Source organism: Uloborus diversus, chromosome 6, assembly GCF_026930045.1.
Source record: "Uloborus diversus isolate 005 chromosome 6, Udiv.v.3.1, whole genome shotgun sequence".
NCBI classification, from domain to species: domain Eukaryota; kingdom Metazoa; phylum Arthropoda; class Arachnida; order Araneae; family Uloboridae; genus Uloborus; species Uloborus diversus.
This window is the reverse complement of record NC_072736.1, coordinates 17,975,311-17,999,236: the sequence shown is the minus strand read 5'-3', so window position 1 is coordinate 17,999,236 and position 23,926 is coordinate 17,975,311. Positions and strand designations below refer to the sequence as shown.

General features: G+C 34.7%; 1 protein-coding gene across 1 annotated transcript in view; it reads right to left on the bottom strand.

Moving 5' to 3' along the window:
• Positions 1–4,080: 4,080 nt before the first annotated feature.
• Positions 4,081–23,926, bottom strand: part of LOC129224248 (ankyrin repeat, PH and SEC7 domain containing protein secG-like) — a 40,807-nt gene continuing 20,961 nt past the window's right edge. Inside the window, exons 2-3 of the mRNA XM_054858675.1 lie at positions 13,937–15,117; positions 4,081–4,098 (exon numbers count right to left, since the gene is read on the bottom strand). Coding sequence (XP_054714650.1) covers positions 4,081–4,098; positions 13,937–15,117 — 1,199 coding nt within the window. The remainder of the gene's footprint in view (positions 4,099–13,936; positions 15,118–23,926) is intronic.

The following is a 23,926-nucleotide window of genomic DNA, read 5'->3' as shown; positions in this document are numbered from 1 at the left end:
TCATGCTGTGTGTTGCCAATACATGTTCAAAATACTAAATGAACTAGCTTTACGATTACGGCAATGCCCGTGCTAAGAATTGAAAGAAATTTTTTTATTCCATCCTGCTATAAAAACCAGTGTGCACGATATAAGAGTTCAGCTGTATTTTTGCTGTGTATTAACTTCGAATAATATTTATATAACATATGATAGTGTTTAACTAAATATTTACATCCTGAGCATAAATTTATAATGATATACATATAATATATAATCGTCTTTTGTGCGTACTATGATTAACATGCTAAAAAACAAAAACACCATTGTTTTATTAAAATAAATATTTGTTCCTTAAATGCCCTTATTTTTGCTTAGAAGATTTACAAATTAAATAAGTTACATTTCTTGCTTTGAAATACTCTTTTTATTAAAATTCTCCGACCATCAAAACGGTAAGTACCTCATTTTTATTCCAATGGGAAATGACTGAAACGGTAATAAATGTAATGCGAATAATTTTTATTGTAACAAAGAAACATTATTTCATTTAGTTCTGTAAGTATGTAATTGCTTTCTGGTCTTTTAAATTTGCTTTCTTGCGTCTTTATTGGTTAGAAATAGTTATCGCAACTAGCAAATTAAGCGTTCTTTATGTAATAAAAATGTTCCTTTTTTAAATAACGATTCTTTCAGAAACGAACTTCAAAGATATGGAGGCAATTTGACTTTTTCGATTGCTGAAATAAAAGTAACTTGTTCTTATTGGAGAATTGTAATGTGAATATATAATTCATACATTCAATTGGTAATGCTGAAAATAACTGAAATGCAGCCGGAGGTATTAATATGAAAAACAAAACGTCTACGAATATTTTGCTTTAAAAAGAAAAACAATTTTGAGAGTAAAAATACCGATAAATATAATCCTTGTAATTGAAAACTGTTTTTCAAAATTATTATGTTTGCTGCGAATGAGTGAAATATCGGCAATAAATATTGAGATAGTTTTAATTTTGGGAATGCGTGTTAGAACATTAAATGATGTACACCGCTATAATTTGAAATGAAAAGTTTTATTGAACCCAAAGCACATAGCTCTCAAAAATATGAAAGAAAAACAAAAATTATTAAATATTTAGAAAATCGCCCTTAAAGATATGACGAGTGAAAATTGCTGCTACATTTGAATGAAGCAATTGCCTGTTTGGTAATAGTTGAAATTTTAACCCTAACTCCAGTGGATGAACCCTAAACTCCAGTAGGTAGCGTAAATTGTTGAGCATTTTTTCGTTTCTTCATTCCCCTGAAATGACACATTCTTAACAGCAAAACAGTTAAGCTCCCGGGTCCAGTTCAGCCTTGTCAAAATGAAGCCTTTCCCTCGATGTTAAACATTACCGAAACATAATATCAAATTATCATGCTGTGGCGCGAGTTTCATTGTTGATGACGTCAGGAGCGTTACTCGATCATCGGCTATTGTATATATGAGGATGAACCTGCCACGATGTTTCACTCAGGCTGCGGTTAACATTTCTAAAATTTGTTAATATTACTAAAGTTAGCTGACATTCTAGGTAATTTATTAAGATCAAATTAATTGGTTGTTCTTCTCGCTCATGTTAGTTTTTGGAATTCAAATACAAATACAATACAAATGTGACGACCAGCAATAGACTCTTGGCCAAGCTAGGCTGGTCCTAGTCAATGTTTTAGTCCCCAATGAAGTTATGATTATGTTTGATTGAATTCAACATAAAAATAATAATTGTAACTAGTTCACCCATTTGCATCGAATATTTTAACGAAACTTTTAATACTAACAGACTAAATTTAAGTAGTATATTACTGTAGAGTTCCGTTGAAAATTTCAGAGTTCTTTATTAAGAAAAAAGTACAGTTTGCCTGTATTTGTGATTTAACAACTATTCAACGATTGGTGTGATTACGACAGTTGTTCCCAGAATGCCCAAAAATTTTACTATTTTCTGAAAGTAGTTGTTGATAAAAGTGGAATTGCAGCTTTGTTTGTCTGTCTTCTTTGTCACAATTTTGCCCTACTAAGTCTAAAGGGATAAGGGTCATTTTTTTCTTAAAACGTTTGCTTTTGTTTAAAGGACCATATACTAAATTTAGAATATAGTTATGAATATATATCAGAATTAGTTAAATAACGAGCTGATGTGTGCATCACATGACTTCCTTTTACTCCAATTTAATGTCATTTTCCCATTATTGGCAATTTTAATGTGATTCAATAATTTACTTTCTAAAAATCACTACCAGTGGCCAAATTAAAACCAGATTAAAAAAAAAAAAATCGCCATATACGTCGCCAAGTTGGCGAAATACTTGGCCACCAAAAGACTGGCGATATGTCGCCAAGTTTCCGCCAAATTATAACACCACTTGAGTACCCATCGAAATTAACTATGATTCCCCCCCCCCCATCCCACCTCAAAAAAAAGGGCAAAAGACCCCTTAGAAATACCCGAATGCAACCAAAATAGGAGGTGCACAACTAGACCCTACTAGGAGCCCACATACCAAATTTCAACTTTCTTGGAAATACCGATCTTGAGTTATGCGACATACATACGCCCATACGCACATCCGCGCATACGCACATACACACATACGCACATTCATACATACGTACATACGGACGTCACAAGAAAAGTTATTGTAATTAACTCGGGGAATGTCAAAATGGATATTTCGGGTGTTTATTTGTTCTTAGGCACTTATCCGTGTGTGGTCGGGTTAAAAAAAAAAAAAAAAAAACTCAACATTAGTTCGGGGATGAGCAAAATGGAAAATAAGGCCGAATGTTGAGTGAAAATTTTTTCGCGAATACAACACTTCCTTTTTTGTAAAAGGAAGTAAAAATGAAGAATAGAAACGTCAATTGCTGGAGTCCAGGAGGTGAAATTACGGAAATGATTAAACATATTTAGAACGATATTCATAGGTAAAAATTAACTTTTTTATGTAAAAAAAATTTTAATTGCTAAGTAGGACATAGTACTTTTTCTGTTAAAACTGAAATCTCAGACAAAATTGAATGTTCATCCTGCTCTTCCCATGTTGAAGTCTGAGTAATTTAATGACTCTGAAATGGGAACTAAACAAATAGTGCAGTAATGGAAAAAAAAACAATAGGTAACAATCATAAGAACACATTGATAATTCTTTTTTCACTGAAAAACTGTTTGCTCTCGTGTCTCCAATATTGAGATATATGGTCTTAAAGTCTGTCGAAATTTTAAGAAAAGTGCTTCATTGAAGGACTAAGCTTATACAACAATGGGGTTGTCTTCAATATTTTAAAAGTATTTTTTTCTGAAAGAACATGCTTAAAAACATAGAATCTAACCATTTTTTAAATAATTTGTTTAAGTTTAATCTTTTAAAAACGTACTTAAATCGGTGATCTTTCATTGTTTACATTTCTTGCCGATGACATCACAAATGATGAAATGTCATTCTGTTTTGCCATTCACAGAGCAAAATATTTAATTCGCATCTTTACTCACGTGTATTGACAATAATAAGGTTGATAGCAAGCGTAGAGCGCAATTTTAATTCGCTTCTTGATTATCATAACGTGGAAACGCGGTACGAAGATGCGCCAAAAAGCATCCTTTGTGACGTCATCTAGACCACTTCTTGTTTGAAAAATCGGACATTTAAAAAAAAATAATTAAAAAATAACTGTTGTGAAAATGAAGGAATTTTCTGGGTCCATGTTATTATTACTATTATTATTATTATTATTATTTTTGCTTATTCTATCAATTTCAGTGACCAAAAGAACTACTTTTGACTGAAGGAAACAACCCTATTGTTCGTCAAAACTGAAAACAAATGGCGAAATTTCTTTCTTTCTTTACACATTGACAATACTTGTTTACTACAATGAAGTGCCTAAACAAAATTGCCCTGTCGTCTTCTCCGTCTTACTTTGAACGAAAACTGTTTATTAAAACACAATAACAATGCATGATTGTTTTCAGTTACATTCAAGTTTTGTCATAATCAAATGTCGTTCTACTCGACGTAGCACCAATTTGTGTTAAATGTTCTTATGAGGATAGTTTATGCTTTTCCTAGAATCTAAAAAACAAAAAAATCTGTTTCAATCATAGACTGCTGATATTCTAAAAATGTAGTTTGTGTTACTTTATGTTACTACACTTATACCAAATTTGATAATGGGGTTGTTTCCATCAGTAAAAAATACTACTTTTAATCACTGAAGTTGATAGAATGAAAAAAAAAAATAATAACACGGAGGGAAGAAAATCTATTATTTTTAAAACTTGATGTTTATTTCATTTTTTAAAATGTCTAAGTTTTTAAACAAGCTGTAGTCTTAATGACGTCACAAGTGATGCACGTTAGCGCTTATTCCCATGGCGCAATGAATACTTTCGCTTCCTGAATACTTACGCTGAATTACTTGCGTTTCCAGGTTATGATAATTTAAAAGGGAATTAAATATTGCAATCTGCGCTTGATATCTACCATATTGTTACCACACATATAAGTACATATGCGAATTAAATATTTGCGCTTTGCACTAATGGTATCAGTGAAAAACGTTTCATCACTTGTGATGTCATGTGCAGAAGCGTAAAAAATAAAATTGAAAAGACTAGCGGTTCTCGCACGGCTTTGCCCGTAGTAGAAAATTAAAATATAATTTGTTCGCCTGTACATTTACAAACAATGGATGACGAATTTCTCGACAATTTGTTATGTTCATTTGTTCGCCCTTGTTACGGTAAACCCTCATCCACGTCATGGTAATTTACTCGTTCATGTTATGACAATTTGCTAGGTAAAATGTTCTTAAAATTGGAATAGAAAAAGAACAAAATCGAAATTTCAAAAAATCGCTTCAAGGTTCCTATCTCCAAAGAAACTAATTTTGTACCAAATTTCAGGAAAAGTGGCCGAACAGTTTAGGCACTATGCGCGTCACAGATATCCAGACAGATATCCCGACAGAGATGCGGACAGATATCCCGACAGAGATCCAGACATACTTTGAGCTTTATTGCTAGTCAAGATAAAGATAAAGAAGAAGATCAAATCCTATGTTTTTAAGTATGCATTCTCTTTCAGAAAAAAATGCTTTTAAAATTTCGAAAACGACCCACTATTTATTTACATTTAAACTATATAAGAGCAATTAGCCGATTCATTGGGAATAAGTTATGTTTTTAATTATAGTTACGTTTACTGGAATGGCAACACTCAACGATTCAGTCATTGCTGAGTTTTAGAGGGAACGCCTTTCCCAGAAATATTTGGTTTGTCATTGCAAATATATTTATATAAATTGGTTTTACTGGCTAACACTGACAGCTAACTAAAACACATTAAATATATTTACACTATACTTAACATTATAAATTGAACTTTAAAGAAAACTACCTTCGCCAAAAATGTAATTCAATTTTTTGGAAATTCCAAACGCAAAACAAGTTATATCCTTCCATTATTTTTGAAGTTTCATATCGAAGCTTCATAAGGCTCTCCTAAATCCCGTAGAAAATTTCACATGCTAGCAGTACTTTTGCACGAAATTATCTTGCCTTTGACGAGATTGTGAAAGTGTTTGCATAGTAAAAAAAAAAAACTCTGAACTTTACAGTTCTTCCAGCATGTTTTCAGTTTCCATTTGGATGCGTTTCTTCGCCCGGAATTCCGAGCGGAATTGAGATCTAAAATTTAAATTTCATCGCCCCTATCATTTCTACTGCTTTTGTAATTTGCTGCTTTGAATAATTCATCCCACCTATGAAAGCCAATTTACGACGGCGGAAGAAATTTTCTCAGGATACGTGATAATATTTTATAAACGTTTTCACTGCTAACTTTGACTTGTGCGATTTCTGCATCGTACTATCAACATTTTAATTCGAATTTACATCAATTGTTCACAACCTCGAATCTTAAACTAATTTGAGATTTCCAGTATAATTAAGTTTTAGCATAACCTTGTAATTGTTTTCATTTATGGAAAACGTAAGAATATTTTTATGTCTCTGAAATACAAACTTTATCAATGATAAAGGTGTCTTTATTTAAATTTACAAAAATAAAGGGCAAATTGTCTTATCTCTCTTTATTTCAGCTTGTACATTAATAAGAGCAGAAAATCACGAATATTTCTTATTTAATTATTAGCTATTTTGATTTAAACTATACTAGGGGGATCTGCCCATTGCTCGCTAATGCTCATCAACCCCCGAAGATTGCTTCGCAATCTTATTTGATTCGCAAAGATTTGAATCGCCAATTAAAAAGAAATAGATTAAAAACGCATCATAAGCTCCCTTTGGATCAAAAAGCACCCCTAACCTGGGTTTCAAAATAACTTGTACCAACTTGCAGAGCCGTAAGGGCTAAGGGACTCCTGAGCATCGCAAAACTGCAGTTTTGTACGTTTAAAAAGTCGCTTTCATATTCGTGGTCTGTAATAATATGTTTTGCTCTTTAGCTCGGGGCTTGAATTGAGTTGAGCTTAATATTTTCCGTTAAAATTGAAGCCTTTAAAGTTGGTGAATAAGAAAGAAGAAACGTGCGAATCGAAAAGACGTAACTATGACAACGCCAAATAAAACATCAATAATTTTAATGGAGATGAAATTATTCGAACTTGATTTTTAACGACTTGTACCTTTTTTTCTTTTGAAGATGGAAGCTTATTTTTCGACCATAGTCGAGTTACATCGGGATTTAAAAAAAGCACCTTTCCAGTGGTGTCAGAAAAAAATAGTGGGACAATTCCTTCGCTTTTTACTGATAGATTTAATGAAGAAAGTAGTGCCTACATTTAAGCTAAGCCTAAAAAAGTTCGAGCTAAAAATGCAAATAACTCCCGCCGTATTTAAGTTCAAGCACTGAAACAAACTGCGTAGAACACAGAAAATTCTACCCTTTCTAACGATATATAATATTAATATGTGCAAGCAATTTTTCATCCCTCCAAAGGCAATTTACGCTTAAAAAATTAATTACAAAAAAAACTAATTCGAATTTTAAAAAATAAAACCCCAGGTGCACATCCTCAGGGCTCGAAGTAACTTTGTACAAAATTTCAAGGCTGTAGGTGCTATGAGGTCTCCTGGACGCAAGTCCGCCACAGACTTCCTTCCAGAATTTATTTGAAACCTTACTTTTATTTACTACTAGTAGTACCCACACGGCCTTGCCCGTAATAGAGAAATTAAAAGGTCTTTTGGTTCGCCTGTATATTTACAAATAATGTATGGTGAATTTTCTCGCCAATTGGCTTGTACCCATGTTACGGTTCCACGTTATGATAATTTCGTATCTCGCCAATGGGCTTGTGCCCATGTTACGGTTCCACGTTATGATAATTTCGTAATTTACTCGTCCATCTTATGATAATTTTGTTCTTAAAATTGGAATAGAAAAGGAACCACATCGAGTTTTCGAAAAATCGTTTCAAGGTGCACACCCTCATCCTTCAAACTAACTTTGTGCCAAATTTCATGAAAATCGGCCGAACGGTCTAGGTGCTATGCGCGTCACAACGATCCTGACAGACAGACAGCTTTCCGGACAGAGAGAGATCCTGACAGACAGAGATCCGGATAGAGAGACTTTCAGCTTTATTATTAGTAAAGAAAGATAAAGAGATAAGCGTGAACAGCCGATTCTTTAGGAATCAATTCTATTTCTAATTATAGTTATGTTTTCTGGAATGGCAATGTGCAACTCTTCAGTCAGTGCTGAGTTTTATGGAAACGTTTTCCCCGGAAATATTTGGTTTGTCATTGATGCAATTTTATTTAAATTGTGTTTGAAAACACTTAAAAAAAAAAAAAAAAATAAATAAATATAGCGAACGCTTTATTTTCTAATCTGGTTAAGTAATTTAAGTTTGCAAGTTTGGAATTCATTCAAGTTTTGACGTCTTGATTTCAAATTATGTTTTTCGCAGTTACAAATAGCGTCAGGACCCTACTCGTTGGGTTTCTTGTAGTTGCAAATGGAATGGAATGGAAATGGATCAATCTTAAACGATAGGGAATAAGTAACCTACAAGTTATGTATTTAGATGAAGTTTTCATATGCTATTAATTTACCTATGTAGGTTTTTTTCCTGAAAAAATACGAATTTAGAGCCCCCCCACCTCACCGTTTTTTGATGTAAAATCTGCTTGAGTTAAGCGTTGAATGTACGCAAACGATTTGTAACTATGACAACAAAAATTTATTTGTCTAAACAAATATTAAAAACAATGAACTAGACTTATTCTCGTCGTCAAGGTAATATGAAAAACCATAGGAACATAAAAAACGGATTTCGTTCATTTTCTGCGAGGGTTAGCAGGAGGAGTTTTTTGGCGCCATTTCGCCGCTGGTCTACTCGCCTTTGTGCAGTCGTTCGGATTGATCCAACATAAAGCTTCCCTTGGGAAAATGAGACACACCTCGTTCTCATGGCAACAGACAGGCCAAGACATTTCGGCGGGGGCTTTTCTCGTGACTGTCGGACAGTACACACACACAACAACTAGCATCTAACACTTGGGATTAATTTGAATTTTGACATCTCGCATTCAAATTATACTTTTTGTAATCAAGGATTGTGATAGGACCCTACTCGTTATGTTTCTCGATTCTACAACTGACTCCCATCGCAACGGGGTCGTTTCCGAAATTTTAAATTTTTTTTTTCTAAAAGAATATGCTAAAAAACATAGGATCTGACCATTTTTTAAAATTATTTGACTAAGTTTAATATTCTCAAAAAAATATTTTAATCGATGCGCTTTTATTGTTTACGCTTCTGCCAATGATATCACAAATGATGAAATGCCATTCACAGAGCATAATATTTAATTCGCTTCTTTACTCACATGTACTGGCAACGATATGGTTGATAACAAGCGTAGAGAGCAATATTTAATTCGCCATTTGATCATTATAGCATGGAAACGTGGTAGACAGATGCGCCAAATTACATCATTTGTGACGTCAAGAAGACCACGCCTTATTTTCAAAATCGGACATTTTAAAAAATTAAGCGTTTTGAAAATGAAAATATTTTTCCCGCTCCATGTTATTTTATTTGCTTATTCTATCAATTTCAGTGACTAAACGTAGGTACATTTGATTGAAGGAAACAACCTCATTATTATTGCAAAAAAAAAAAAAAAAAAACATAATTTGATTTCAAGATGTTAAATATCAAATTAAAGCCAGAAGCCGGAGGTTGTGCGCTGGATGTCTAAAGAAGATTGTGTAAAGTTGAGATGGGTCGGGTATAAACAAAATTAATTCTGGCGGACATTGACACCACCTCCCAGGAGGAGACTCCTATCGTAGAGGTCCCGGACCAGAAAAGTTTCTATTATAAGCATAGAATTAAAAAAAAAAAAAATACTGTGATTGCTAAAAAGAAAAAAAAAAAAAACACATACACACACACACACACAATTCAGGAAATTAGTTTCGATTTGAATTCAAAATATGGTCAAGCAGATTTCTCTGTCAGTTGATAAATACTTTTAATACAGTGCTTTTTTCTATGCAAACGTGATCCTCGAGGAAACTGAAACAAAAAGTTTATTAAAAATTGAAATAAAATATTGATTCATACTCTGCTATTGTTGGAGCAAACTCCTACAAGATGGCGCTGACGCTTACCGGGTCTTTACAATTTATTACTTTTCAATGTTAAAACGATGCAGTTCATGTATCCCCCAATGAATGTAAACGTTTCCAAGTTTGTTTATTTTTGATTGGACGCCACCCATTTTGACCGCAAGAAGCGTTGAACAGAACTCCTGTATCCACCAATCAATGGCAACACAATGGCAGAGGTTTCTTGTAGCGCCCTCTTTGTTGTCATGAGTTTCAGCAATTATCACGGCCTATAAGAATTAAGTTGGGCCATGAGCAAACATAACCTGGCAGTATTGTGAAGGTTACGCAGCATTACGACGCTGCTAAGATAAGATTTCCTCCAAGTAATGATGCAGTTTCATAAGCTTCCCAGGGCATACTTTTTTTTACATATTTGTAAATGAGTTTGGAATTTCACAAGAGTCGATTCGTTATTTACAGAATCCCTGAACTACAAACGAACTCGTAACAGCATTTTATAACTTCAATTTAGGCAATAAAAACACTTCCAAAACACTAAAATGCTCCAAATGTATACATTAGTATATTTTTTCCGTATGCAAAAATTTGCATTATAAATAAATAGATAGATAATAGGTGTTGTTCGTTTTGCGACTTCCCTTCAGCGTTTCTCTGAGAGGTCGTTCATATTAAATTATATCCCACTTTTTTCCTACACTTTTATCCCTCCCCCCCCACCCCACTTTGTCGCATGACACTATTTTTCATAAACATCTTAAGCAAAGCTTAGTAAAAGCAAACGTAATGCCACACTTTTTTTACCTGCTCCCCCCTTGTCACAAACTGTCTGAATTGAATTGACCCCTCCCCCCTTCATAAAACTAGAAGCGAGACCCCAGTTGCATACAGACCCTAATACACATTATATATTTTCAACTATGCTTTTGATGAATATCATACTCTAAATTGCCGTTACACCACCAATTATGAAACCATTAAATTAAATTCCTGAAAGCTTCACATTTCCTTTTGATGTATGTATTTTTTACTTCTTTCAATTAAATATCTTTTAACAAGTCTATTCAGCTAAATTAAAAGAAACGCGGTGGAAAAAGAACTTCTGGCTGTTTCAATAAGCAGCTATTCACTCTGATTTTTTCCTGGAATCCATTTCACTCAGAGACATTAATTATTTTCAACAGCTTGGCTCTCAAAGCCTAATTGATTTGCAATTAAGCGGCGAGAAAAATGGAGAAAATTCGAAAACTGCATATCATAAAAAAGAAGATAACTTGAAACCAGTTATTTATTGCTGAAAATGTATCATAGACTGATAAAGAAATGCGCGAAAAGAATATGAGTAGAGTTGAAGTAATATTATTTATAAGATGTCATTCAAACAGACACATTCCCGCAATAGAATAATAAATATCTAGCGAAACATATAAACATTTAAATGTTTAAGAGGCTAAATCTTAACGTTATTCCGATATCAATGAATTTAAAAAACACTAGACAAACACATTAAAAACAAAAAAAAAAAAAAAAAAAAACGAGCTGATGTGTGCATGACATGACTTCCTTTTACTCCAAATTAATGATAATAGTGCCTCGGAGTAAGCAAAGAAACACTTGAAATATTTCCACCCCAAGTTTGTTGCGAACCGAAGCAAAGAAAACGTTTTATACAGATAAATTTTTCCAATATTGGCAGTTCTAATGTGATTCAATGTTTAACGCTCTAAATATAGCCAAACAAAAACCAAATTAAAAAAAAAAAAAAAAAACACCAAATTTATCGCCAAGTTGCCGACAAAACTTGGCGACCAATAGCTTGGTGATATATTGCCAAGTGTTTGCCAAATTATAACATCACTTGAGTTTGCATTGAAATTAACAATGATTTTCCCCCAAAAAGGTGTAAAAGACCCCTTTTAGAACATCCGAATGCAACCAAAAGAAGAGGTGCACAACTAGATCCAACTAGGAGTCTACGTACCAAATTTCAACTTTTTAGGACATACCGTTTTTGAGTTGTGCATGATACATACGCACATACGTATATACACGTTAATTACCTTGTCAAAAAAAAAAAAAAAAAAAAAAACATGTTTTACATTTGCAATGGGTAAAGTGAGTGACTGTAAAGTGATGAATTGTTGCATAACATATTTTTATCTCTTGGTATCAAGGGTGTTTTGTGGAAAAAAAAAAAAAAAGAAGATTTAATTAAGTCAGACTACAGACAAGTGAACGAGAAAACGTTAAATGAATAAAACACCAACGATTTCTTGTTCATTTGTCCGCTGTCGGACTTAGTTGAACCATTTTTCTTTTTCGCACTGATGACGGGGTTTTCTTTCTTAATCTCGAAACAGCTCTTTGCAAAGTTTTGTAGCTCTTTAACTGCTTTTATTTGTACACTAGTTGTACCCACACGGCTTTGTCCGTAATAGAAAAATCAAAAGGTCTTTTGGTTCGCCTGTATATTTACAAATAATATATGGTGAATTTTCATGTCAATTGGCTTGTACCCATGTTACGGTTCTACGTTATGATAATTTCGTATCTCACCAATTGGCTTGTGCCCATGTTACGGTTTCACGTTATGATAATTTCGTAATTTACTCGTCCATCTTATGATAATTTTGTTCTTAAAATTGGAATAGAAAAAGAAACACATCGATTTTTTTAAAAAATCGCTTCGCGGTGCACACCCCCATGCTACAAACTAACTTTGTGCCAAATTTCATGAAAATCGGCCGACCGATCTAGGAGCTATGCGCATCACAGAGATCCTGACAGAGAGATTTTCAGCTTTATTATTAGTAAAGAGATCATACATGTTGTGTAATTTTACACATTTAACTTGTCACTGACATTTTCTGTTGCATAAAAAAAAAAAAGTGGCAGCAAAAGATATGCGTAGGAATTTAGTAACCCCTTTCCTAGAATAAAATATACATTTCTAGCAGCTGATTTTATTACAGTTTAGTAGGTTTAATCATACTAAATACAAATTAAAGTCAAAAAAATAAAAAAATAAAAAAATTAATTTTGACATCTTGAATTCAAATTATGTTTTTCGCAATCACGTGTGCGTGTATATGTTTGTGTCTGTGTGCAGGCATGAGTGTGTGGGTATGTGTGTTTGTAGGTGTATGTATGTGTGTAGTTGTGTAGGTGTGTGTGTAGGTGTGCGTGTAGGAGCCACATTGTGAGTCCGGTCGACGGTGGTGCTGCAGAGGGAGGCGGGGGAAAAATAAAATCAAAGGACGCCAAAACAGTGAAATGAGAACAATAAGCAATGTTGATTGCTCAAAAAATACATACATATAATTAGGCTAAAGTGCACAATAATTACACTATGATTTTCCGAATGCTTAGTTCGGTTCAGTTGTATTGTAAAGATAAAACGTAGCAATGAAACTTACACATGCATTGATAGTGCACACAGTTCATAATGTAACGAAGTAGGTTTGGGTGATAATAGGCATTGTCACTGATGCCTCAGTATGTACCTCATAACCCCATAATCCGTGATTTAGGGGCCACAGTACCTTCGAAACATTTCTTTTTAAAATTTAAGTAAATATTGTTCTTCTTTGAAACCATAACATGCACACATATATTTCGCAACCAATAATTTGTTTTTAAAATTTTACAATATTGCCCACATTTTTTAAAAATTCGAAAAAAATTAAGAAAATTTCAATTTTTTGAAACCCGTAAGGCTTTTTTTTGTTTTTTTGTTTTTGCACTTATTTAAAAAATCGTTTTCGCTAAGCGATCATGATAATCATCTTTAAAAAACTTTGCATTCATTTGCTTTAATATGTATTAGAAAACTTTCTGTCATTATGTAAAAAATCACATTAAAAAAAATGTTTTTAAAGGTATAACATGCTTAACTTTTGAGTAATTTATAAAATGCTTATCCAATGCACATTTTTGTTACATATATTATCCTGACTGCAAAACATATTACTTTAAAGCTGTATTTTTAATTTAAAAAAATCCTTAAGGATTCTAATAACATAAAAACACACACCCACACACACACAAAAATAAAAAATAAAAAAAAAGAAAAAGAAAAGAAACGATCACCGAGGGAAAAAAAAGTTTTTCTTTTGCAAAAGAGCACATTGCGAGTATGACCTAAAACCACTCATAACGTTTTAAATATTGGAACTAAAGCGATGGTCAATCTAAAGTTCGATCATTTTTGAGGTACTGTAACCCCTTAAATCAATTTTAAAGAGCGCAATTTTAAAGCTTTCAAAAAATTTAGCAGGTCTTTCTCGCTTAAGTAAAGTAATACCATATCGATACTTATTCTTGGGAGGGAAGGCAAGTTACTGAAAATTGTGTCAAAGTACTTCAGGCACTCATCATTAAGGAACCTCCTCGCCTGAGCATCTTCTATTTTGGAGGATATTAGCCAGCGATAGAGATTAAAACACCGGTACTTTTCTGGATGTAAAGCCTTTCCGACGTTTTTGTTACGGAGATAGAGAGCTACTTTGCACACAGGTGCCCTGGCGAGATCAAAATAGGAAAGTGTAGTTCCGTCTAGTTTTGTGTTCTTCATGCGTTGGATCACGGCTTTAAAGTCAGCATATAATTCTTTGCAGTACTGCATGCGCTGTGTGCAAAGTTTTGAATCTTTTAAATTAATCTCACAGTCTCTCAAGGCAAATGAAGAAATTATACTTTCTACAGTGACCATGTCTCGCTTTATGAAAGCAATCAATAATGAGTATTTTTCGTATTCATCTTTTTTATGTGGATGCATAGAAGAATACATTTGATATTTGCGTATTTTTAATTCACGTTTTCGTGAATTCAGAGAATGGATGACCTCTTCATCGTTATCTGGAAGGTCATTTCCCGTGTCCAAATCGGCAAGGACTTCTGCCGTGTTCCTCATTCTTCTCAAAAGAGCGCAGTGAAGAGGCGTGTAACCTGACTTACATCGGGCTCGGAAATCAGCCCCTGCAGCCAGCAACAATCGCGTTATTCTAACCATTCCGCTCCCTGCAGCAAGGTGCAAGGGAGTCTCCCCAAACTCATTCGTAAGCTCATTTTTGCTGTCTAACTCACACAGAAATTCTGCTGCTTCCTCTTTTCTTCCTGTAAGAGCGCTGTGGAGTGGAGTGTCGCTATTTTCACATTTGACACGGATGTCAGCCCCTGCAGCCAAAAGCTTTTTCATTATTCCCAGGTAACCTTTCTCTGCAGCCAGATGTAAGGGAGTATGACCTGAACTCCAAGAGCCAAGGTTATTTTCGCTGTCCCGGTCCACAAGAATGTCGGCTGTATCCTCGTGTTCGAAAAAGAGTGCTAAGTGGACGGGCAGAAATCCGTGGTTTGCAGTTCGCAGACGGGTGTCGGCACCTTCAGCAAGCAGCAACATTACCATCTCTGTGTATCCAAGCGTAGCAGCCAGGTGTAAGGCCGTGAGCCATTTGAAGGCACTGCGTTTACTAGATTTGGATCTCTCTGCAGAATGAGGCGAACATCGTTTTGGTTGTCTCTTTCAACGGCATAAATTAGTCTTTGCAGCTCGAGGGAATCGGAGGACATCGTAAAAATTGCTCTGAAAGAAATGAAGAGTTTACAGGTAGCTGGTGAAAATCAAGAGTGCTTTTGTGTCCACAGCATTTCATAATTTTCCAAAAATACACAACTGGTGGAATTTATTCTTAATGCATAAAAATATGATTCATTATCAATATACTTTGAACCCTTGTTAATAATAATTTACAAAGATGCCCCCCCTTTTCTTTTTTTGCAATTCTGCATTTGCACCTTTTCTTCGACTTTTCTTCGTATTTTTTCTAGCGGGAAGTTAAAGGGCGTTAAAAGCTGTGTTAATCTGAAAGATTATTTGAAGTGAAATACACCGCCAGCTCAGTCATTTCCAGCCGAGGACGGCAGTGCTGATAAGCAACTCACCATCCCGGCATAGGAAAGTGACTGAGCTGGAGATGGAAAACCTCTTAGGGAAGCCAAGGCTTCCTTAAGAGATTTTCCATCTCCAGCTCAGTCACTTTCCTATGCCGGGATGGTGAGTGCTAATAAGCACGAAACTGCCGTCCTCGGCTGGAAATGACTGAGCTGGCGGTGTATTTCACGTATTTTTGCTTTAGCCCTGGCTGATGGGCGGTAATTTACTGAATTATTTGAAGATTTTTTTTTAAGGAGCATGGAAACAGTATAGAAAAATATCTAAGTAAACTGTTTGTGCAGATCATACGTACAGGTATAGGACAAAATGATAGGATTACCCAGACAAAATTGAGTCTTTTTTCGACCTCCCAATCAACGACTGCCAAGTGTTGGAACAATTTGCCACCAAGTGGCGGTGGTAGGGAAGGTATCAACCAAACATTTGGCAGTGCGAGGTTGTATGGAAAAATACTGTAGCAATGCATGATTATGTCCGACATCTACGACGTGAAAAAAGGCATAATAATTGGAGCTCATCTCGCTGGAGCGTCAGTGTCCACAACAGCCAGTCTTCGTCTTGTGGATGTTTCAAAAATCACTGTATAAGGATTATGCCAGCCAATACAAATCTGGGGAAGGAGTCTTCTGCAAAGCTCAGCAGTGGACAAAAGTCGAGGTTGAAGGATTGTGCTAGACGAGTGTTGAAGAACGATTGTCCCCGAAAACACAAGACTTTACTGCCGCAGATAACGTCCGTAAAGCATACAAACCTTCAGTGTCCCGTATCAATGAAATTTAATCAACAGGAGTTGCATGCTGCCCACATTCATGGCAGAGTCGCTATTCTAAAACGATTAGTTTCGACGCAAAGTGCAATGAAGAGACTACAGTGGTAAATACACCATTTAAACTGGACACAACTGCTATGGGAACAAGCCATATGATCTGATTAGTTATCATTTACACTGTTCGAGACCACTTGGACGTGTGCTCATCAGGCGAACACCGGCAGAAGCATATCATATTGACAGCTTGGTTCCTACCGTGAAAAATGAAGGGGATTTTGTAATGATGTGGGGAGCAATATCTTCCAGTGGATTTGGACTTCTTGTTGCCCTGTGGTAGAGAATCAAATAAAAACGCACAGCAAGTATAAATAATTTTTTTTTTCAATTTTTTTTTTTCAGGAACTCATTTTTTTCGAGCACTCGTTAATAACTAGTAAATCTAGTGGTCCCGTCGTTCTCATTATTAGCGAGTTCGACTGTATATGATTTTAGGTACTGATTTACAACATTTCACTCAAGCAATGTTTTAAATCAGGGGTTCTCAAACTTTTTCGACTCGCTTCACCCTTTGAAGATTTAGAATTTTCTCACGGCATCCTAGTCCATTTCTTAAGTAAACAACGATAAATAACAACGTAATAAAATCAGTCGACTTTGACATCTTTTTTCTGCAACAACTTTTGTTGCACTGTTGCCTAGCAGTTGAAAATGACTTGTTGATAACACTTTTTTTATCAGCTAGACTTTTTGATGACGATGAAAGAGAATCTATTGAATTTTTATTATGCTGTATCAAAAAATGGAGAATTTCCTTACTAATCAACCGGACATTATTTTACGCACTCACCTTTCATATATACTTATAGTATACCAGAGGTTCCCAACCCACGGGCCGCGGCCCACAAGTGGGCCGTGAAGAACGTGTTACTGGGCCGGGAACACTGGTCGAGAATCTGAACCAAGACAAATCTTGGGGTCTTAATTTCCGTTTTTTTTTTTCGAAAATTCATATTAGATGCACTCAAAAGCTCTCCCTGTCTCATAGCCAATAAGGAACTTTAAGGTTAAGATGTTACATATTTCTTAGGAACTTTGTCTTATAATTGAAGATAAATTCTAATAAATCAGAACCTCTTTTACAGAAGATTGCCAAAAAACTAGTATTAGCTTCAAGCTTCAAGTGAAAAATGTTCCTCCTTTGTTGAACTGGCATGACTAACCAGTGAATTGGGACACTTGAAGGGCTTTTGAACGACCTACCTATTTGAATGAGACGATTCGTTGCAGCTTTTAGAAACATAATATAGAAATGCAATGAATGTTGCGAGTTATTTGAGGCGAAAACTATCCAGTTTCAATCCAGATACCAACGCCCTCGTAGGGGAAGAACTGCGTAAAAATTCCCATGGAGCTTCAAATTTGATGACTTAGTTTTGAGTTTTATTACAGTTATGTCAGCTAAGTGCAAGCAATAAAGATATTTTCATTCTTAAAAAGTACTTTGAAAATTTTTCTTCTACAGTTTATCTATATTAAGTGGTGCAGTATAAGGCAAGCATCTCCAGCAGATACAGCCCCCACCCCAGTCAATTTTGACTGTGCAAGTAACACATATTAGTTAGTGTGCCTACTTGGTGTTTTCTACAAAATTGGTGGGCCGTACAACTAAAAAGGTTGGGAACCACTGATTTATACCACGGACACTTCGCGGCACCCCTCAACTGGTCCTTCAGCAGGGTTTCGTGGCACCCAGTTTGAGAACCCTTGTTTTAAATGATGGACCACTGAATTTTAAAGGTACTCCGCTTAGATTTCCCGACGTTGAATTTCAGAAAATAAATAGCTTCATCATAAATAATTTAATTTAATTCTTTCATTTTTTTTCAAATATAGCCAAATTTGTCTTAAAGAAAAGAAAATTATCAAATTGATGTGCCGTTTTATGTTTTCTTGGCCACTTTCAACGATAGATTAGATTTAAAAGTTTTTTTTTTTTAAACAACATAGTCGAAACGTTTTCAAAATTTGTAAAACATTCTAAGCGGCACTAAAATGAATTTCTAATTTCGTAATGAGTAAGGATTTACTTTCTACTTTTGAGTATCAAACAACATATTTATAAATTGTGCGAATAAATGAGGAAAATACCACCCCCTTCTCCCCTAAATAAGAGCTAAAAAAGACCGTAACAAGAGATACACAAACAATTATACACAGAAAAAATTGGATTTTTATTCAAGAAAATGAAATATAAAACTGGATGAGAGAAAAGTAAGTATAGTATGTACAATTGTAGATACCTAGCATGCGCTAGACGTACAAAAATATATTAATGCGATAACTAGCTTTTAATTTATACAAAATAAACATCTAAATCACTTTCCAGATTAAGCTAAGTCGAGTTAAACAGATTCGTATTAATAACAGTTTTCTGCTGTTTAAAATATATTGCATTAGATTTTTTGAAGGTGTTCTCATTTAACACATTTTATAGTCCTAAAACATGTATTATTAACGTTAGAGTACCATCTATTATATATACATTTTTTTTGTAAAGTAGCAAAACATTTCACGTTTTGTAATTATTTTAGCTGTTTAAGCTAATCATATTACCACAAACATATGAAAACAGTATAGCAAAATTCAAAATTTGGTTTATACATAAATTTGAATGTTTTGATTATTGACTTGAAGAAGGAATCCAACTGACAAGAGGATCCCGATTACATTTAACAATCACTTCGAAAAAAGTAACGTTAGTCTATATTTTGAAGCACAAAATGTCCTCGAATAATGAGAGATGTGTAATTTATAGTCTTACACAGTAATAACTATGTCATGATTCCCCCCCCCCCAAATATGACATGAAAAAATAGTCAGTCAAAAGATACATGTTTCGGTATAGCGAGATATGAAATTTATATTTTAAATGTTTACTACTCGCATAGCGCTTAAAATATACAAAACTATTTACGCAAAAAAAGATTCCAATAGCAAACACACACGACTGAAGAATGTTAGCTGTGTAAACAAGACATATTCAGAAGTAGCAACAGTTTTAAGTAAAGACCACTTTACCTTACTTGAAATTTCACCTAACACTTTTACGATCGGTTTTACTGCAAATCAGTTTTATTTTTTGATGATTTGTACACTCTTCCTTGTACGAGATGCAACTTCACCAACAACTAGTTATCTGTCTCAAGGGGGGGGGGGGACACTTCAATTTCAATTGGCGAAAGATTTTCAGTCCTTATTTGCTAAATGGCGATTTGCTTTTAAGTTTACTCGCCAATTGAAGCAAATTTATTCGCAAAATACTAACACCACCATATAATGGCGATTCTTAAAAAAATGTTCCGAGCGTAACGCTAAGTTTATGTTTTCCAACTAACCAAAGCCTTCAAAAATAATGCTGTTGGGGAATAATACATGCTTTTATATACTAATATCAAAGCATAATAGTTAATCCCATATTTAATTAATACTTACTTGAATAAAATAAAAAAACCAGGGTTACGTACGGGATTTTTTTTTCGAGAATCGCCCTAATCTCGTTTCGGTATTTAAATTCGGTACACAAATTTTTGAGTCGTTATAAGTATTGAGTCATTTTACTCATTATTTTGGTTTCAACTCATGACAAAAGCAATCTAAACGCATTTACTGTCAACTGCCGATTATATTTTGACCAAGTCTTTCAGGTATTTATTCGTTCAATATTGCAAAAACGGCAAACAAAGTAAATATTTTTCATAAAATTGAATTTTCTTAAAATTCCAATAAATTTCATCGGAATAAACTTCATAATTTCAAAATACAGTTCAAAACTTTCCATGACATTGGTTTTTAATTTTTTAAAAACAGATTTATTGTTTCCACAATGTGTACTAAGGGGCTGTTCACAAATGATGTCACGTTTTGAAGGGGAAGGGAGCTGAAAAATTATGACAAGGGGGAAGTGAGGATAGTAAGAAGTGTGACATCACGCATTTTATAAGAACATTTTTATGAAATAAAAGCGGGACGTGTGACAAAAGGAAGGGGGGGTAGTGAAGTGTGACAATTTGTGACAAGGGGAAGAGGAGGGGGCAAAAAAATTGGAAAAAAGTGTGACATCATTTATGGAACGCCCCTAATCATCATTTACGATTATATTGTTACTAGAAAGTCGCCCGTCAAGGTATGACGGGAGAAAATTGCTTCTACTCTTCTGCATTTAAACGAAGCAATTGCCTGTTTCATGATATTTTGATAGTTGAAATTTTAACCCAGTGGATGAACCCTAAACTTCAGTAGGTAGCGTTCATTGTTGACCATTTTTTCGTTTCTTCATTCCCCTGAAATGACTAAGTCTTACCATTAAAACAGTTAAGTGACCGGATCCAATTAAGAATTGTCACAATAAAGCATTTCTCGGCACGTTAAACATCACCAAAACATATTATCAAATTATCATGCTGTGGCGCAAGTTTCATTGTTGAAACTCGCGGGTTACTCGATCATTGCCTATTATTTTTATGAGGATTCACTGTAAAGTCATTGTGGCTATCTATAAAATTTTTGTGCACGCCCCTGCAGCGTACTATGTTTATTAACTTAATCCCAATCTTCTACAAAAATTTCTTAAAACTATAATTTGAAAGATGTACAGGTTTTGTAGATGGCACTTTATGATATATTCCGATTCCAAGTCACAACTGACTACAACTGTATTTATGTCGAGGACTGCATACTAAGTGCCTTGCATCCATTATTTTTTATACCGATAGATGGCAGCGCCATCACCGGATCGAACAGTTAATGAGAACTTAGAACTAGTCCAGGTGCTAATAGCTACCTAGTGCTAGCACCCCCCAGAGGTATCGTTTCACTTGGAGGACATTGAGACCACGAGCATATTTAACGTCGCCCACTCCCCTTTGACGACGGTGGATCTTCGACCATCGAGGTTCGAACTCAGGACCCTCCGGCCCCGAATCCGACACTCTACCGATCGGGCTACCACGGTCCCTTTATGAAATATAGGACTAGCTTGACTTTTGAAAATGTAGAATAAAGAAAGCTTTAGGTTTTTTTTCTTTTTTCTTTTTTTTTTTTAAAGAACATCGATACATCGCACTCCGGCTTAGAGATTGTGATAATTTATTTAAAACCTAAATTAAATGCTCTGTTTTGCCACAAAAATTGAAAAACAGCGGAAATAAAATAAAAGGATTAATGAAAATTTTATAATTTAGAATAAACATTTTTGAACTTTAGGTATGCATTATTAATCTATGAAACAAAAACTGAAAAGTAAGTATCACACTATAAATTTTTTGCGCGTTTTGTAATGTTAGAGACTAAATCTCTTAAAACTACTATTGCGTAAAACCTCGATTATTTCCATTCTGTTTTTTTTTTTTTTTGTCACTCTCCTTGCCGGGGTAATATATCTTTCGTTGTAAACTGTTAATCAATATAAATAAAAAGTCAAATAATAAAAAAAAAAAAAATCCTAGTGTAAAACTTGAGACCTGACCGAATAATACAGTGGTTCCAAGTACCTAAATAATTTGTATTTTAATTTAACAATTATTTTTTTCAGAATAAAATATTTTACAACGGGTTGCATGACTATTTAGTCATCCTGTATATTTCATTGGATTTATCGATGAAATGTGTGTTTGATTATTGAACAAGACAATATTTACTAATCTTATCACAAATAAAACAATATTTAAAGATTGAGGCGGGTTAGATGTGTAGCGACATCGTGATGAACTCTTTTGCAAAATATTTTTTTTTTTGAGCAATCACGATTGCTTATTGCTTTCATTTGACTGTTTTGATGTCCTATAATTTTATTTTCCCCCCGCCACCCTCTGCAGCATCACCGTCGACCGGCTCCTCACGATGCTGCTCTTATAGCGAAAACCGTCTCCAGGTTGCGTCAATATCCTACACATACATACACACACACACAAACACATACACCCACATACACACACATACACAAACACATACACACACACCTACTCATACACACAACTACCCATACATTCATGTCTGCACACAGACACAAACATATGCCTACACACATACCCCCCCCACACACACATTCATACACACAACTACCCACACACTTATGCCTGCACAAAAACGCAAGTACACATGCCTACACACATACAATACCCCTACACACAAACACAAATACACCTACACATACAAACACACATGCTTACATACACACATGCTTACATACACACACTCGTGATTGCGAAAAACATAATTTGAGATCAAGATTTCAAAATTCCAAATAATTTTTCTGTTTTTTTTTTTTTTACTATCATTTAGTGTCAATGAAATATTTTAGTCATATTTTCCTATTTTTGTACAATAGTTAAACTCAATCTTGGATGAAATATGCTCTTTGTTCAATCGTATGGAACATTTATTCTCATAAAAATATATCCCATTTCTTTTCCCCATGGCATTGTATAAAAAGAAATAGCAATTCAGAATCTCTGGGGGTCTTAAGAAAGAACCTTTCTGAGCTTGACTGGCTTAACGGTTAATCTTTAAACTGTTTGGGAAGAATTATCAGAAAACGAATACACGTATATTCTTGCCTTTCGACGGGGCATTGTTGGAAATAAACTCTTTGAAAAGAAACTGGAAAAACATCACACATCTAAATCTTTTGAAATAATATTTGTTTTAATATCGTAGGATATATCAGAAAAACTTCGAAATAGAGTCTGATATTATAAAATATTTTTACAAATTAGGTTTTCAATTCCAAAAGAGGGCAAAAAAAGGTATTAAAGGGAATTCCGTTTAAAATATTTTAAACTAGTGGTACCTGCACGGCTTTGCCCGTAGTTCAAAATTAAAAGGTCATTTGGTTCGCCTGTATATTTACAAATAATGGATGATGAATTTTTCGTCAATTTGCTTTGGTTATTGGTTCACCCATGTAATGGTAGTTTGTTCGTCCTCGTTATGATAATTTGTTCGTCCATGTTTTGATACGAGGGCTATTATTTTTTTTCAAGGTCCGATCGATCACGGAGTGAAAACCAGAAAGTCAAGCCGATGACGCTGTGCGTAGATTTGTTGCGTAGTCTCTCAAGTAAGATTGTGCAGTGCATCAGGTCGCTGTGTTTATTTCGGAGCACGCAGTGAACGAGGAAACAAGCCTCGAACAATTGCGTCTCTCGTTAAGTGTGAAGTATGTGCTGTAACTTGATTTCTGAATGCTGAAGGAAGTAATGGAGCCGAAATTCATCGACGAAAGAGTGATGTGTACGGTCCAACTCCATTGTCCTTCTGCACGACAATGCGCGCCCACACACTGCTGCTTTAACCAAAAATCTCCTGCAGCAGTTTCGCTGGACAGTGTTTGACCATCTTCTATACAGCCCAGAATTGGCACCTTCCGATTATCATCTCTTTAGTCACATGAAAAGCCGGCCTGGAGGACAGACTTTTTATTCCGACGCTGAGCTGCAGACCAGCGTACAGAATTGGCTGAAAGCACAGGCGGCTGCCTTCTATGACGAGGGTATCTATAAATTGGTACCACG